Here is an 18183-nt window from a genome sequence, read left to right on the forward strand (position 1 = left end):
CGGCCAGTGATTCACGTTGGTTAAAATTAGGGAAAGGAAAAAAACCGGACGCAGCTTTTTTAGTTATGGTACCCGAGTTATGCTGTATTTCGTAACTTGTAAATAATTGATTTTGTGTGTAACTTTTGCTGTATTATGATTATTATCTTTAATCAATAAAATGCTTAGTGTATTTTTTTAGGGTAATTTAATTTGTATTACGGTGTAAGAGCTCAATGTATCTATAGGAAATTACCTCTGTATAAAATGGTTTACTATGATAATGTTATAATCTAAAGCACTTCCTTGTATCAACAAGTTTTATAAACGACCTAATACTTGACCTGGCTTTTGTTATTTTAGTGTCAATTTGCAATCATTAAAACTGAATATTGTATAATCGTGCATTATTCACTTATTTTTCATTATAAGACTAAATAATTCGTAGACGTCGCAAAAATAATATTAGCCAGGCCTAAATTCAAGTGTTTTACATTTTTATTTATTTTATTTTGTAGTAATAATTTGTACTGTTATATGGTAATATATGGTAAGCGAGTTGTCTATAATAAGCGTGGTACAAAACTATATTTTTATACAAACCCTTTGAAGAAATCATTTATCCATCTCGAATGCAAGATTAGAATTAAACGAAAAAGGTGGTAACTATAACTTTAATTTTAAATAAAACCTTATTTCAATAAGCATAGCCTTTCTTTTCTTCTCTCTTCAATCCTAAGTACCCGATTAGACACCAGAACATTGTTATGAAGGCAAAACCTATAGAATCTTGGAATATGAAATCATTGACGTAACCATTTTCTAAGAGCACTCCTGCGCCGTCTTTTATGCAAGTTGAAGTTTCATTTGATGGACAATCTGAAACACAAGAACTAGGTTAGTACATATAATTTTTTTATTGCAATGTTTTAGCGTATAATTTTGATTGTATTACTCTGATCTGTCATTTAAATATTTTTCAGTGAACATAGTTTTGAATATTTTTCAGTGAAGTGTTCTGGTAGATATTTCTTATTGTGTTTAGTTAGCTGGCTTAAAACAAAAAGTGAAGTTGAGGATGCCAAACACCAAGTGCATTATGCATTCGCGAAGAAAATGGTGACAAAGAAAAACGTACACGTTTTGAATAAAGCCTAAAGAAGAAAAATATTTTTTTGAATCGAAATAGAATTCAAATATTAGTTCTACGAACCTATTTCAGAAAAGCACAAAACTAGTTTACATAATAGGCTTCATCTCTATTATGCTAATTCAGTACCTAACGCACTAGTCTTAGAAAAATATATTATAGTAAATCAAATTCTTTGTAATCATTTTAATAGCTTGTTGTAGGCATCCGTTTGTGGCATGGGAAAATATTGAATTATGATATTTAATGTTTGGTGTTTATTATGATTTATATGTAGTTATTATTTATAGCTAACTGAACATGATAGACCATGGTCTTTTACGTGTATATGTACTTATTCTAATACTACACTACACTAAACTCTTTCCGGTCGTTCGGATTGCCGTCCCATCGGGTTATGAGAGTGAAGGAATAGGTAGTCCACCATTGTCTGCGCAAATGCTTGTGCACTATAATATGTCCTGCGCAGCTGGCTGATGTCGTTAAGTGAGAACAGCCGCCGTGGCCGAAATCGGCCGAAGACGCCATTACACTAAACAGTGACCCACAGTTTAGTATACTAAACTGTGGGTCTTCTATTCATCATCCCACTGTTTAGTGTAATGTTTAGTGTAAGCATTTTATAAAATGCTTTTTGTGATATAAAAGGTTCATATAATTTATTACGGCCAGTTGTATCTCTTACCATTAATCTTAGTTCTAAGAAGCGCTTCAATGGAGACAAAGTTGAAGATTGGAATTGTACGGTTTATTTTTAATAAAATAGCCGCTTTGTGCTCTAAAGTTGATTAAAAGAGGTGAAGGACAAGTCATGTTAATAGATCTCCAACATGGAAGTAATAAAAATTCAGTTGTTTATTTTGTAACATCAAATGCAGTACAAAATAAAACTACAGTCGCATACGTACTTTAAAATTAAAAGAAAATGCGACATTGATTAGCTTAGGCTCCTTCTTTAACTTCAGTTTCCAATATTCTATCTATCTTTTGATTTATTTAATAGAGATAGAATATTGGGAATTGCCCTGAATCTTAAACTGTTAGTTACTCACCAATAAAGTCAATCTGCCTCCAATAAATATTGCTGATCGAATCCATAGCATAGTAGAAGTGCGATATGTACTTCACAGGATAGATCCAAGGTGGTAAGGATGATAGCCTCAGGAATGCTCCTGACATGAGCAGCAGTGGCAGGTCTACGCAAGGCATCACGTCGCCTATGATGCCCGTGGAAGTGAAGAGGGCTGCCATGCCAAGACCTGAGAGAAATTCGTTGAAGTTTAGTTTTCAGTAGAAAAATTACAGTCTTAAGGACTGAAACAGGTTTGACTGTTAGTTAAGCTTACCTACGAACCTACATTGTCTTTTTCTGTAATTATAAGAGCGACGTGAGAGCCGATTCAAAAAAATAGAAGCTGCTATGGATGACTAGAAAGACATGGTTTTCGGAAACCGAGCTTTTGGAATAAAAAATAAGTTGTTGCACCTAATGCACTGGTCATCTGCAACTCCTAGATGCATGAAAGCTCCTTCAGTAAATATTTTAAAAATAATGCTGCCGTTAATTACTTTTTATCATATGGTCAAGTCTAAAAGGTTAATGCCCGATTGAGGCCAAGGGATTATAATAACATGTATCTAGTACGCGAAAGAAAAAAATCGTGCGTCAGGTGAAATGTAAAAAAAAGTTATGGGCCTCAAGATGTCAGTTGTCACTTCAAGTTAAACCAGTCATTGATCTTATGGTGTTTAGCACACCATACAAACCAGTAGGCGTATAGAATATAGTAGTAGGTGTAACCAAACTACGTTGTACCTACTATTTGCCTATTTGCATAAGACCTCTATAGTGATGTTCAATTAAGGGAACTGGGTCGTATTGTTACTGCAATGCATTGTTCATTCATAGTCAGTTAAGTGCATCTTACAAATCGAAGATACACCCATTATACGTCCATTTTTACCCGATTTTGAGACGATGGGGGTTTAGGTACATATTCATCATCATATGCATAGCTTTTTCCCAACTATATTGGTGTCGGCTTCCAGTCTAACCGGATGCAGCTGAATGAGGAGCGACAAGGAGTTTAAAAATATAATCAGGGCATTAATAACATTAACTTACCGTAGGCAACAGCAGGTACAGAGCTAAGAATCAAAAGGACGGTGAACTCCGTAGCTGTCAAAATGTAGTTCGGAAGATCTACTGCTAAAGTAGAAATGGAGACCAACGTGATTGGCCATATTATACAGCGAGGCACCTGTGGAATAATATGAATAAGAAGTAAGTAAGTGACATGGTAACTGCAAAAGATTGACAAGTTCAGTCAGACAGTAAATATTTTGCCTCTGGCGATCAACTCAAACGAGTATTTGAATTTAAATTGAGGTACCCAGCAAATATCTTAGACACGCTAGTTGCTGTTTTTACTTCTTCAGCAAACAGCTACTCTATATTGGTACCTACACTACAGTGCAATATCTTTTTTCTGAAGGTGACCTGGTATTTAGGATATCGAAAAAGATTCTAGGCGTTAGTAAGAGGTCCTTGGTACATCTCAGCTATTTCAGACTTATAATATCAGAGGTTGCACGTAATAGGTACCTACCTTATGATAATGTTACTACCTACACTACTAACTCTATTTAGACCATGCTTCTCGTTAAAAAGAACGCAAAGGTACACTTAAAGCCAAAATACTTACAAAACTCAGTAACCTAGACACAAAATAAGCCGAACACTTATAAACCCCGGCTTCTCTCTTGAACAAGGATATTTCGTACTCGAACGCATAGAGGGCGCTGTAGGAGACCCCGAAGGACACCTCGCTGGTGATCAGCCAGAGGAAGCCGCGCATCGCTTGGACTCCCAGCTGGGTGGTACCTGACGCTCCTCCGTAGGCTACGCAGAGGACTAGGGATGTCGCTACCTATGGAGTTTACAAATTTTGCATTAGAGCCACTGACACCTATTGTTCGGGGAATTTGACGAGATAACAAAAAGGTAATTGATGAATATTTTGGTATCTATATTTTGTTTTAGAAAGAAACACCACACTATGAGTTTTAACTATTGAAGCTTTACATTTGAATTTATGCGCAACAGAAAAGAATATGAATTGCAAACGCTAAAAGAAACTGTACCTAATTTATAGATTATGTACTTAAAAAGTTTGAAATCGCTGCCTTGAGCAAACCTGGTGATTAACACTCATTCGTTCTTTGTATGAGGAAGCCACAAAATATTCTTAAAAGTACCTACATGATTTGTGTGCAGAATCAAAACAACAGACAGCTATGCATATTTTAAAGAAGATAATTTAACATTTTATCTATTTTTAATTAATTAATTAAATAGTTTCTATGCTAAACAGGTGCAAAGTTCTTGTTTTGTCTAGTAAATTCGATGTGTAACTGTAAGACCTTGAACCTAGCTTTTTATTATATTTATATTTAACTACGCTAGACAACTTACCACGGATATAACCAGCTGTATTAGTTGGTTCTTTATTTCTCTCTTCAGTGACAGAGACAGCCTCCATAACAATAAATAAACCTGTTTAAACCAATTCCTTTGGATGCTGTAATATATAAGATAAAATTAAAATAAATTTAAAAAAAGTTCGTGAAGAAGATTGAGAAGTTAATGGTTTCTTAATATTTTTTCTGACGATTTTAATGAAAATTATTTTGTTTAGTGTGAAACATAAAATACTTGTTCTTGTAAAGCGTAGCTAAAGTAAATTTATTTTGTTTATAGTGACTTTTATTCGAAATCTTTCCTGAATTTGACTTTGACTGTCACTTAAAAGACATGCGACATTAAAAAATAAGGTAGTTTGAAGGTATATCTCAGAAGTTAATACATGCACATTTTAAGCGGCATTTAATTAAATTTTAAGTAATGTGAAACATCAAAGTTGATAAGCAAGATGGATCTTACTATAAGAGGATGTTCTAATGTATCAAAAAGCCAGAAATATTATATCATTTACATACGAAACAGGTGTGGAAATATCTCGATCGGTATGTATTCCAAAAGAATTTTAGTACTAATTTAGAATTCTGGAATTCAGTCCAAGGTAATAACTTAGTCTTGCTAGACTGATATTGTATCTAACACATTGAATATTATTTACGTGTAGGTATGTAAGTATGCGATTTCACTGCTGTTTTACTTAACATCGTCCAGTTTTTTTGTTATTTCATGAAGTAAAGTATATGAAACCTAAGTTTGTTCTAAAAGTCGCAACTTTACCATTAACGTACCTATTAGCATTTAAATATCTAACAAACGCTTTAACCGATCATCAACATTGTCTATGGTTTGACCATAAATAAGAAGGCCCACATACAAAACCTTCATACACATATGACCTTTATGGAAACAAAATCTCAATCGGCCCATCTTTATAGCTCAAGATACTTACGGTCTATTATAGTTATGTACCAAATCGGGTCGTGATGGGGTGTCTACGTCAACTGCCAACCGGTTTTGGGATAATTCTACCAGTTTTTCAACGTTCATGTTGGAGTTTGACACCGCTCTTATGTAGAATTCTGCCGGATTGTAGTTTAGCGGACACCGAAGGCCTATGCTGGAAATGAGACTTTTATCAGTAAGTTTTAAACTGTAACAAATTGAATTTTAAAATCCTGTCAATTTCAAAACAACGCAGTGCATTAATTTATTTTTTTTTAATTAAAAGATAAAAGCGACTAAAAATATGTAGAAGATACGTAATTTGTCTATTATTTATATCTTTAAATTGACATGCAGCTCAATAATTCCATTAATTTTATTGGACACTCCTATTTGATATTTAGATTTTTATAAATAAGAACAACGGGCTAATTATACTTGTGTTCTTTATGCTGATCATAAACATTGGACTGATTAATTTACGACCAACATCGCACCAGGAGCTCGGTAATTATCATGTTTTACAAATAATATTATAATATAAATGCATTAAAATTTCCACAAGTGTCTTTCCTTATATTCTTAAAAGCTATGTTTTTGCAATAAATTCGTCGTGAATTTGCATGCAGACAAGTAAACAATGGATTTGTAGACTAACTATTGAACGTCTAATGGTCGAAACGATCGTAATTCTTATAAAGTGAAGTTTAATTTTGATTTTATGGAAAACTATAAATGTTAGCATTCCGCAAACGTTGTTGTTGTCCGGTTTAAACTTTGACTAGTTTTTAAAGCTTCAAATTGTGTATATTCAGACTTTTTATTATGCTTATAATTCGATGAAGACAAAGTCATTACTTAATTTCGTTGTCATTTCAAGTTACACGGTTGAGTCAAAATAAGAGCCTTAACTTTCCTAAACCAAATAAAATTAAGCCCATAGATATTTATTGTTGTAAACTTATAATAAATGCGTATGTGAACAACAATAATGTCTAAATAACAACCGAATCCAAACTAATAATGACATAACGTAATAAAGATGAAATATAACAATCTGGTCCATTATCTGTCTCAGGAATGACGAAACAAATTTTTGTATAATTTATTTGATAATTCTGGCCTTTTCGGATCGGTAGGCGGTTATAACCAGAATTCCTTTAATGGTAGTCGCTTTTTTTACAATTTATTTAATATTCATGAGCGAAAAAGACAATTTTTAGTGCGGTAAATTAGTTACCTATTTTTATTTTTTTAGTTATCTGACAATTTTGCTATCACGATTTCTTAGGAGTGTCTAGTTATGTATTTGAAATTCTTAGAATGAGTAGTCATCAAAGTGGGGTCAACTTTTAATATGTAAATCTAGTACGATATTTCACCTATTCATAACTTTGTTGTGCAATATTTGTTATTTCCCTAAATCACCTCGAACTTGGACTAGCTTTTCACTTAACAGTACCTAAATGCTGTTTATTACCTTTTATTCACTTGGCACAATAGTACCTCAATGTTAATATGGGCAAAAAGTAGTTTAAGCAATGAACTTTCGATTATAATTATGCTGCTTATGTCACCGTTAATATATTATAAGCAATCAAATTCTAAACACATACAAGAAACCAAGCTGACCAAAACATACCTCTCAAACGCATTACTACACTCATCCTGGGTCCCATGGAACAGCAGTCTTCCCTCAGCCATCAGTAACACAGAGCTGAACTCCTTAAACAGGTCACAGGAGGGCTGGTGCACGGAACAAATGACGATCCTGCCGGTGGTCGACAGCTTCTTCAGAACGGCTACCACGAGGAGTGCGTTGTAACTGTCAAGGCCAGTTGTGGGCTCATCGCAGATTAAGATTTGAGGGTCTGATAGAAGCTGGAATTGAAGAGGCTTTTAGTAATGTATCTTGGAAAATCAGGTGATATCTTAGCAGGTAATTGGCGCCTCGTTTTACACCTTGTTTAAATGAATAAAACAAATGATGGAGCATCCTTTGAAGATACAAAACTATAGGTGGGTATCAAATATATGGCCTTTTTCATCACGTTATTTCTTACAATCAGGTAGATTTGTTCATATTATTGAATGATGCTCCGAACGAAAGTTTAATTAATATGCAACTAACACAGTAAATTATATTCTGAATTTTACAGAACAATTTTCGTTTCTTATAATTTTCTTACCGTGGTGGCCAGTGAAAGCAGTCTCCTTTCACCTCCTGACAGTCCACCAACAGGAGTGTTGACATGAGGCTTCAACTTGAACTCCTCCACCAAACCATACAGCCTTGCTTTGTTCCGTAAGTCCTTACAACTGCCTATTTTCATTTCTGTCTGAAAATCATTTTAATCTCACAAATAATCAGGTTTTTCTGTTAAAATTTTCGCAAAACTAGGACATCGATAAACTGCATCAATTTCAGATTCATTAGTCAATGTTACCATTACCATTATCTAGCTTAGATTACACTTATTCGCAATATATTCTGAATGTACCTACAAAAATGTACAAATTGACAGCCAAGTAGGCAGTAAAGTTATAATATTTTTACTAAGTGACAAGACATTTTATCTGGATATAATATTTTGGTGAGTGCTATATTTTCAGTGACTTCATGGTGATCAAAACGTACGAACAAGTGTTTATTAGTGAAATCACCTTTTTGTCAAAATCAGTTTACAAAAATGCCCAAAAGCGCTGAAATCGCGCTGAAATCGTACCCACCAATCATTTCGTCACAAAAACCGGCTTCCACCCTAACATTACCACTAACGGATGCCGGAGTTGCTCTACTGAAACATATATTCAGTGCGTGGGAGAAGTCACAGAATGCTATCGGGGTGTTCTGTGATCTTTCCAAGGCGTTCGACTGCGTCCAACATGAAACGCTTACCCAGAAGCTAAAGTACTATGGTATTAGAGACAGCGCACTTAGTGTTATTAGCTCATATTTAAGCGGTAGAATGCAATGTGTTGACGTTAATGGTGTCAAATCTTCCAATCTACCCGTTCGTTTGGGCGTACCGCAAGGGTCGATTTTAGGTCCATTTTTGTTTCTTGTATACATTAATGACTTGCCATATTATTTAAAATCATTGTGTGATGTAGTATTGTTTGCTGATGACACGTCTCTAATTTTTAAAGTTGATAGGAATAGAGTAGATTTTGATGACGTGAATTCTTGTCTTTCACTAGTAACGCAATGGTTTACAGCCAATAATTTAGTTTTGAATACGAAGAAAACAAAATGTATTAAATTTGCTTTGCCCAATGTAAAAAATCTCGGTCCCGGTGTAATTTTGAACAATGAGGAACTTGAAACGGTACATGCTACGACTTTTCTAGGGATAACAGTAGACTCCAAAATTCAATGGGGTGAGCATATAACTGGCATCACGGGTAAATTAAGCTCTGCTGCGTACGCTGTCAGGAAAGTAAGAGCTCTCACCGATGTAGCCACGGCGCGTTTAGTGTACTTTAGCTATTTTCACTGCATCATGTCCTACGGAATTCTTATGTGGGGCAATGCTGCCGATATCGAGAATGTTTTCGTACTACAGAAGCGCGCTGTCCGTGCTATATACAAACTTGGTGCTAGAGTCTCCCTTAAGGAAAGGTTTAAGGATATTGGTATTCTGACTGTGGCGTCTCAATACATTTATGCCAATATAATATACGTAAGGCAAAACCTAGATTCATATAGTAAAAACAGCGACGTACATCATTTTAATACTAGAAATAAACACAAGTTAACCGCACCTAATTATCGTTTACATAAGGTACACGGTTCATTTGTGGGGCTTTGTGTACGCATTTATAACAGAATTCCGGTTCATCTGTTGGAATTAACGGACAGTTCTTTTAAAAATAAAATTAAAGACATTCTTGTTAAAAAGGCATATTATAATGTTAATGATTATTTCACAGATAAACGCAGATGGCAGCTCTGAAGTGGAACAAAAGTGCTTTATTTTATTTTGTATTATTCGGTGTTTTAAATTAATAATAAATAAAATTGAATTGTATAACTGTAAAATAAATTAATAATAATTAAATTGTAATAGACAGCTGTGTTGCTGGGAAGTTTGTTCTTCACCGCTTCTTCTTTCCAGCCATAACACTAGGAAGTGGTGAAAGGGGGGCGTTTTGGGGGTGCTGTCATTCTTGTAAAATGTTGACGTTAAAAAGTGCTAATCGTATTAGCCTATTTTAATAAATGATTTTGACTTTGACTTTGACTTTGACATTTCCCTCATTTCAAATATCCCGACATTCAAATAAGGAAGCTATCATAAAGTCTAACTGACCATAAACACCAAATGCTCCATGACGCTGAGGCCGTCCATGAAGGTTTCATGTTGAGGTACGATCTCCACGGCGCCCTCGCACGCTTTAACATTTCGCGCCCATAAGGTCACTGAACCCTCTGACGGTAGCGTACATTTTCCCGCCAAAGATACTAGGAACGTTGTTTTTCCGGCACCGCTGAAAATTTGAGTAAATAGGTAAGCTTTAAGTTGAATGGGAAGTGAATTATAAATATAGGTATCTTTTTAACTTTTGTGACTTTTTTGACAACTACACTGAACCCGAAGGAAGGTTAAGTTTTTATTAAATATTTATGTACCTACATTCCATACCTACATATTTAGGGAAACAAGCTAATTGAAGATAAAAACTTAATTTTGTTATTATATTTACCTTGGTCCGATAATAGCAGCAAATTCCCCTTGTCTTATTGATCCTGAAACTATAGAAAATATACTTAATTTGTAAGATATAGGAACTTTCATAAACATTATCCTTTATCTATATCAGTAACCCAATATAGGGAAGAAGGCAGTCTCTCAATTTTTTGTTATTTTCTATTCCCTTTTTTATTTTTATTCCTGATTGTACGTATTAAGTAATTTAGTTTGTAAATATAGTATTAGAAGTAGAATAGTAAATTTGTATATAAATGTATTTTAAACATTCAATTCATAAAACAGTCTCAATTATAAATTTTCAAAGTTCATTTCACTTAGGTACAGACTTATCCAGAGTCTTACTATTTTTACTTATATTCAAGTCTTAAGTGGAAAAGTGTCAAATATTTCAACTATCACAACAATATAATGAGTTTTCAAAAGGCATAGAAATGGCTTAAATTAATTATACTATTAATTATACAAATTAATTAGTTACCATTATTAAGAATAACACTCCTACTCTTGGTAGGTTTCCGTCTCCACCAGGACTTTTCCTCAGGCGTCCAAACCTTGAGCCCTTTAATTCTGATGACCACGTCATTTTCCACGGGCTCTTTATCATACTGCAAACAACACGGCTGATGTTCTACATTTTACGTGACAAATTAATGACATAGGATTTAGTTAAAAAGATAAAAATGTGTATTGCACTCATTACCACTTTTAAAGTTCAATAAACTTTGGTTAGTGTTTTGTTTTTGTGAAAGATTGTGTAAGTGTAAACGCAGATCGCAGACACGTAAGGTGGATTTCTATAACTGATCTATTAGCCGTTGTTTTGCGATTAGTGACGTATGAGCCCATATAAATTACGTCAAGTTCAAACTCTAAAACTCTGCGTAGTCTCATAAGAACGGATGGACCGGTTATAGAAGTCCACAGTTAGTAAATGCATCTCTTTGGATATTGGTAGTTTCGTTAGGTTGCAGACATTGATTAAAACCGACCCGATTATCGATTAAAGATACCGATTTATATAACAATGTTGTTAAACAAGATACATCATTTAATCAACTACCAAACTTAAATAGGTACAAATACTTGCTAATAAAAAATCACAATTAAATTAAAAAAACACTAACATACCAAGTTCAACTCCATTTCACTCCCAAATAGGAACTAAAAACACTGAATAATCACAAAGAAATTTTAATTAAGTAACATAATTGTAGAATCTAACCACAAAATGGTTGCAACAATTAGCGTGAAACACATTGAAATGAACGACACGAGTGCAGTAAACAGAGGAATCATTCTACAAACAGATAAATAAGATAAAAATAAGACATCTTGCTTTATTTGTCGAGACTTGGCTGTAGACAACTGACTTGGCCTCTGACAAAGATATACATGTACCGTACCAGGTACCTATATCTATACTAATATTATAAAGAGGAAAACTTTGATTGTTTGTTTGTTTGGTTGTAATGGATAAACTCAAAAACTACTGGACCGATTTTAAATATTCTTTCACCATTAGAAAGCTATATTATCTGCGAGTAACATAGGCTATATTTTATCCCGGTGCGGGCAGTAGCTCCCACGGGTCGCGGGTAAAACCGCGAGTAACAGCTAATATTTTATAATAAGTATAGTAAGATGTCTAGTTACCTAATCTAATCTACTAATTTCCAGTTTAGTTAGATTATAATGTGAAATAATGAGGTAATTAGAATCGCACTATTGCACTATTTAATTGCGTTCTCTCGAACTTTGAGATGACATACGAATATATGATGGGATGTATGTACAATATGTATATATGTACTATTTTTTTTACGGACAAGTACTGCTTTTTTCTTTTTTGGTTCTTATCAGTCACACGTTTGTTTTTCAAACATTGGCTATGCAAAAGTGAAGGCCTTTCGTTGCATACATGCCATATTTTAACAAACTGAAATTCAAAACGGTTCATGTATTTCTTGTTTTAACAAAACATTATACATTGGGATTATAGAATTGGAGAAATGGCGAAATGCTGATTTTCCTATGTTGATAACTTTAACCCAGCAGCTTAGTATTTTCCTTCTAAATAGGAAAAAATAATGATTATCAAAGTTCGTGAAACTTGTCCTATCCACCTAGTGACCTAGATAATAATTAAGAAATAATAACACTTGATCTAGAGTCTAGATCCTGAAACTGATACATAGCAAAAACAGTTGTAAATGATACATGCGACCTTTTAATAAAAAGATAAGCAATGCATTTAGATGTTGATCTAAAGATGCATCTAAAAATACTTAATCATCTCAAAAATATTGTTATTAATTAATCAATATAACCGTTATTCACCGACTTCTGACTTATCGTTCATAATCGAAATTTTAATTATGTATTTCAATATCAAACATGTAATGAGGAGGGATGATACGCATGCAACAAAGTGTGTGCTAAGTATGAATGTAGATGGATGCGAGAGGAAGAGGAAGACCTAAGAAAAGATGGATGGATTGCCTGAAAGATGATATGAATAGGAAGGGAGTGAGTGTCAGTATGACGAGTAACAGGGGAAAATGGAAGAAAATGACATATTGCGCCGACCCCAAGTAAAATTTGGGAACAGGGCAGGAGAAAGAAGATTTCAATATCAAACATCGCCCTTAATCTTTGCCCAAACACGTTGATATTAAAATGCATACATAATTTGTTTTTGAACTAAGATTATCACATATTGGTACTTATTTGTTTCTATTAAAACTGAGGAGTTCATTTGACCTCAATGCATGGGAAATATATTTCGACGTAAGTCAAAATAATTAAATTAATTATAGTAATTTAATTTAAAATAACGTTAACAGCCATCCAAATTCCTATCTCACGTTGTTTTACCTTTGAGATTTAAGATCACCTTTGGCAAAATTTGTGTGGTGCGGTCTTCAGCAAGATGGAGTGATCGAGCGATATGATACATGTGGAATAAGTCTTATTCTTTTTTTTATCGAATGAGCTGCAGGTTTAATTACCCATCAAGTCCTGGTGTCAGAGTTTTCTAAAATTTGCTAGACGCCTAATAGTCTTATGATACCTATTAGTTGTGGTAAGTTCCTACCCATTACTCTTATACTATCCAGTAAGTTAGATGGGCACCACAGAGCTCGCAATGTGATATACTTGTTCACAAATTAAAAAACTGGTACGGTTCAAGAACCTATAAAGGTTTGTTGGTCAACAATTACCCATGGTTGATTGATGGATGTAAAAAATGTTACAACCTTAGCCGTGCCATCATAATTACATACGCATCATCTCGCGTGTTGGGCGCACAGGCCTTTTGGAGATTGTTCAATTTTAGTGTTGGTCTTGCGACATGACGAGGCAATTTGTAAGTATTTATCTACAAACATCAAAACAAGAGAGATTAAGAAAGTACACTAAGTGTTATTGTACAAAATTAGGAAGAGCAGTTACTTTTTTTACTTTTTTCACGCTTCACATTTTTGTGTTAGCCAATGACGAGTAAAGTTGTGCGGTTACTTTTTCTTAAGTGTCTTAAATACCTTGCTATTTTTTTCTGTAAGGCGCTAATTCTTGTCATTTTTTTAGAAGCCTAGAAGTGTAGAATGAATAGAAATTCTCAGTAGCTACGGGCCCGATTTTAAAATTATTTCAATATTACATATCTTTTAGCCACTGAAAGTAAAATATCATATCCTTATAACAAGTTCACAAGAAATTAATTGATAATCAGTTAAATAAACATTCATGCTGAGCCTTTAATAACCTTTGGAACATAAAAGGCATTGTCATGTTACGTGTAACATAAGAAGTTCATATAAAAAAGGTTTGGATTGCAATAAAAACATTTATAAGTGCTCATTTAGTTTTTGTGAAGTGTCCACGGGCGAGCAGTTAATTTGTATTATCGACTTGACAGGGAGACAAATAAAGATGTACAGATCAAGATGTAAGTATTTCTTTTATCTTATTGTTTGTTTTTTATCATTTATTGAGCTTTTGATTATACATGACTTCATAATTTGATAATAGTGAACAAATTACACCTTTTTCCGCGATGTCTTTTACGTGGTCTAGCAATTGCATTAAGGCTTCTATCCTCAGGATCCCATTGTTTTTTTCCATGCAATAATCATCGACGAGTAGGTATGTTACAATTGGCTATAATTTTTGTCGACATCAGACAGTTCAGTGAATTACGATGCATAGACTTTATTGTTTAAAAGATAAAACCAAGTTGACATTTATAATTTTATTTTTAAGCTTTTATTTTTGAATAACAACCTTATCATTTTATCTGTGATGGATCTAATACCAATTTATTAACTTCCTATTCAAGATTAGATACATAACGTCGAAATAATTCTTAAAACCTCATAATACAGAATTAGCCTTTATTAGAATTGGAGAACTTAAGTCTTTTAAATGTTACGCTAATGATATATTATGTTAGATTCAGAAATAGACCAAGTGGTAATCTTTCAACCGGCAGCTTATTATTTAGCTATTTATGTCGATATACAATTGTGAAACGTAGGTAATATTAAAACTGATTTGGCCTAACTATTGTTATTCCCAATACCTTTTGGGAGATTTATTGATACCTATGTTGCACGATGTAAAAGTTAGGGTTGAGCAGGCAGATAAGTTAGGTTGTAGCGCAAATCATCCCTAAGTATGAGATTGATATTTTATTATTGGTAGGCGCTCGTCTCATCAAGTTTTGATTTTATATAAAAAAAGCATAGTGTAGATTAACTGACCTCCTAAACTAGCTTATTAGTAAGCAGAATGTAGAAAACTCGTGTCTAAATCAATTGACACTGTTCTGCTCAATTCAATTCAATAGTGGAGTGCAATATTTTTTTCACTCTACTTCCTAAAAGAAGTACTTCGAAAAAATCCAGCCTTTTATCTCGATACATTTAAATCGGCGTCATTAATCGGATATCGACACCACATCGATCATTTTGGAAAAGATCGCAACGCCTACGCTTTGCCCATTTGTCAAAACCACCGGCGACATCTCATTTGTCAACGGCTTGACCAATGAAGTAATTTCGATGAGTAATTGTTATAGGGACCATCATGATTTATCGTGCCTTAGCATGCATGAGTCTCAGACTATATTAGACAATGCACTGAACGATTTTCCATCAAATCATTTATTTCATTTAGGCCTTTACAAGCACTTACATACGTAAAAAATATAACTAAGTTTGATTCTAGTTGGGGTTAGGGTTTTCTAGTAAAATAAAAACTGTTGAGCCTTGAAGAGGAAGCTTGATAGTTAACCGACCTTACACTACACGTAATGATCTACCCGTGCTACGTCTATCAATTGGTCAATTAATGAGCAGTTCCATGGACTATTACTTCAAAGAACAATTATTAGAAAAAAACATCCATCTTTAGCAAAATTTAAAAGTGATTTCTCCATGACACATACATGTCTGGTTTACCTATTCTTTTAGATGAGTCCCATATAACATTGCGGCTCCCAAAATAATGGAGAAAATCGCTATTGAATTTTACTTTGTACATGCTCGTGACTGTACTTATCTAGACTCCACAGGTAAGCAAACTGTAGTCAAAAAAGTGTCATGTCGCCGTCGGCATACACTCTACTTATCGCGCCCACATTAAGATAACCGCCTCCTGTCTATTTATCTAAGTTCTTCTAGTTAATGTTAATCCATCGTCTCAAAGGTAAACAGGTTTTGTAGGGTTCCAACTTTTTTGCCTCGTAGCGTATCCCTTCTATGTGATAAAACTTTTCCGTGTGTCCGGATGGTTCAAAAGAGTCTAACAAGAATGTGATTTAAGGTAGGTAAACTTAGGTCGTGTTTAAAATGACATAAGCTTTTATTTATCTAAGTTGCATATCTAAAATAAGCCTTGAGTCTAAAGTGCGAGTGAAGTCTTTCAGTTTGGCTAAGTTTTAGCTCAAATGGTAGCTGTAATACTACTTGTCTTTCAGAAAACATCTGGCTAATTAGTAATCAAAATCAAAATCAAAATCAAAAGTCATTTATTCAAATTAGGCTGAAAATCAGCACTTTTTGAACGTCAAATCTACAAAAGACAGCCCCCAAAACGCCCGCCCTTCACCACTTCCTATGTGTTTTTGCTGGGAAGAAGAAGTGGTGGAACAAACTCCCCAGCAACACAATTCTGTCTGTATGGTTTGAAGAACCGTATACAAAAAAAAATAAATAAAAATATCACTCAAAATTATACACATAAATTTGTAAAAAAAAAACACACAAACAAGTAAACATGTAATCATGTTAGCTAGTACACACCTTTCCCATACCTATTACTCAAGCAGCTACAAAAAAAAAAAAAATAATAATAATTTGGAAAAAAAAAGAGAGAACATAATGCCTCCATTCAGTGAAAATAGGTATTATAGGTATACGACGTGTTTTATATATATATAAAAAAAAAACTAATTTACAACATAAACAGTGAAAACGGTGAACTAGGACTACTGTTCAAATCAAAAGTCATACACATTATACTACGGGTCAAGAAAATAATTATGTAGTCAGCAAGACGACCTGGTACCACAAGCAGCACCCGTTCACGAGCATAACGCGAGGATCAGCCATCGCCCCCCTCGCACATTTTTGAGGGAGGGAGGCAACCCGACCACCGACGCTACCGCAAGCAATACCGTCTAAGGGAGCATGACGATTTGCAACCACATAACAAGAAAACAGTTAATACTAATAGTTTTACAGTCGCTAGTAAACCATTTACAAAATTGCGAAACAACTCATCGTGAAAACAGTACGATGGTGGTAATCTGTCAGTATACATACAAAATGGAAAATGTCACGTATAAAATAAAAGTAAATCACATCAACTATCAATGATAACTTGAAGCTGTCCGGTGTTTAACATGAGGACCAACTACTCTTATCGTTTATGTAATCATTTACAGTATAGTAGGCTTTCTTCGACAGAATAGATTTGACTTGGACTTTAAATTTATCAAATGGCAATTCTAGTAACGACTGAGGAAGTTTATTATAAAATCGTATACCTAGCCCCTTAAATGTTCCATGCACCTTGTGAAGCCTGTGAATGGGTACGCACAGTTTATGCTTGGAATGCAACACTAGGAATGTTGATACTGTGGACATCACTTTTCTTAGTGTAGAGATGAATATTCTGCCTAATATATAGTATGTTAGCAAGGATGAATTGAGATGCCACAGTAAGGATACCTATTTCTTTGAAAAGCTCCCTTAAGGAATGCTTGCTACCTAACTGATATATTGCACGAACGGCTCGTTTCTGTAGTACGAAAATGTTTTCGATATCTGCAGCTTTGCCCCACAGTAGAATACCATAGGACATAACGCAATGAAAGTAACTAAAATAGACTAATCGAGCTGTGTCTACGTCAGTGAATTGTCTTACTTTTCTGACGGCGTAGGCAGCAGAACTAAGCCTTCCCGCGAGGCTAGATATATGCGAGCCCCACTGTAGCTTTGCATCAACTGTTATTCCCAGAAACACTGTTGACTTCACAGTTTCAAGAACTTCATTATTTAGGATAATATTAGGTCCTAAGTGTTTCACATTAGGCAAGGTGAACTTAACACATTTAGTTTTTTTAGCATTAAGAACTAAATTATTTGTTGTAAACCAGTGCGTAACTAAGGAGAGTGCACTATTCACTTCATCAAATTGCTCTCTATTCCTATCAACTTTGAAAATGAGAGATGTATCGTCTGCAAATAATACTATATCACATATATTTTTCAAATGGAACTTTAAATCATTTATATATACTAAGAATAAGAAAGGACCTAAAATAGAACCCTGCGGCACGCCTAATTGATACTTCACAACATCCTATCAGAAACTTTCAGACGGGTCAAATTCAAATAAAACTAAATAAA

The 18183-nt window shown here is 34.2% G+C and overlaps 1 protein-coding gene across 1 annotated transcript; it reads right to left on the reverse strand.

The window, feature by feature from the left end:
- Positions 1 to 639: 639 nt before the first annotated feature.
- On the reverse strand, positions 640 to 11601 carry LOC124634216 (protein white-like). Its single transcript, XM_047169662.1, has 12 exons — positions 11396 to 11601; positions 10746 to 10872; positions 10260 to 10308; positions 9866 to 10043; positions 7742 to 7891; positions 7195 to 7433; positions 5560 to 5727; positions 4605 to 4710; positions 3835 to 4059; positions 3255 to 3390; positions 2182 to 2388; positions 640 to 858 (listed from the first exon to the last, which is right to left on the reverse strand). The coding sequence occupies exons 1-12, from the start codon at positions 11408 to 11410 to the stop codon at positions 677 to 679; spliced, it is 1782 nt and encodes a 593-aa protein (XP_047025618.1). The 5' UTR covers positions 11411 to 11601; the 3' UTR covers positions 640 to 676.
- Between the last annotated feature and the right edge of the window lie 6582 nt (positions 11602 to 18183).

This window comes from Helicoverpa zea, chromosome 1, assembly GCF_022581195.2.
Source record: "Helicoverpa zea isolate HzStark_Cry1AcR chromosome 1, ilHelZeax1.1, whole genome shotgun sequence".
NCBI lineage: Eukaryota > Metazoa > Arthropoda > Insecta > Lepidoptera > Noctuidae > Helicoverpa > Helicoverpa zea.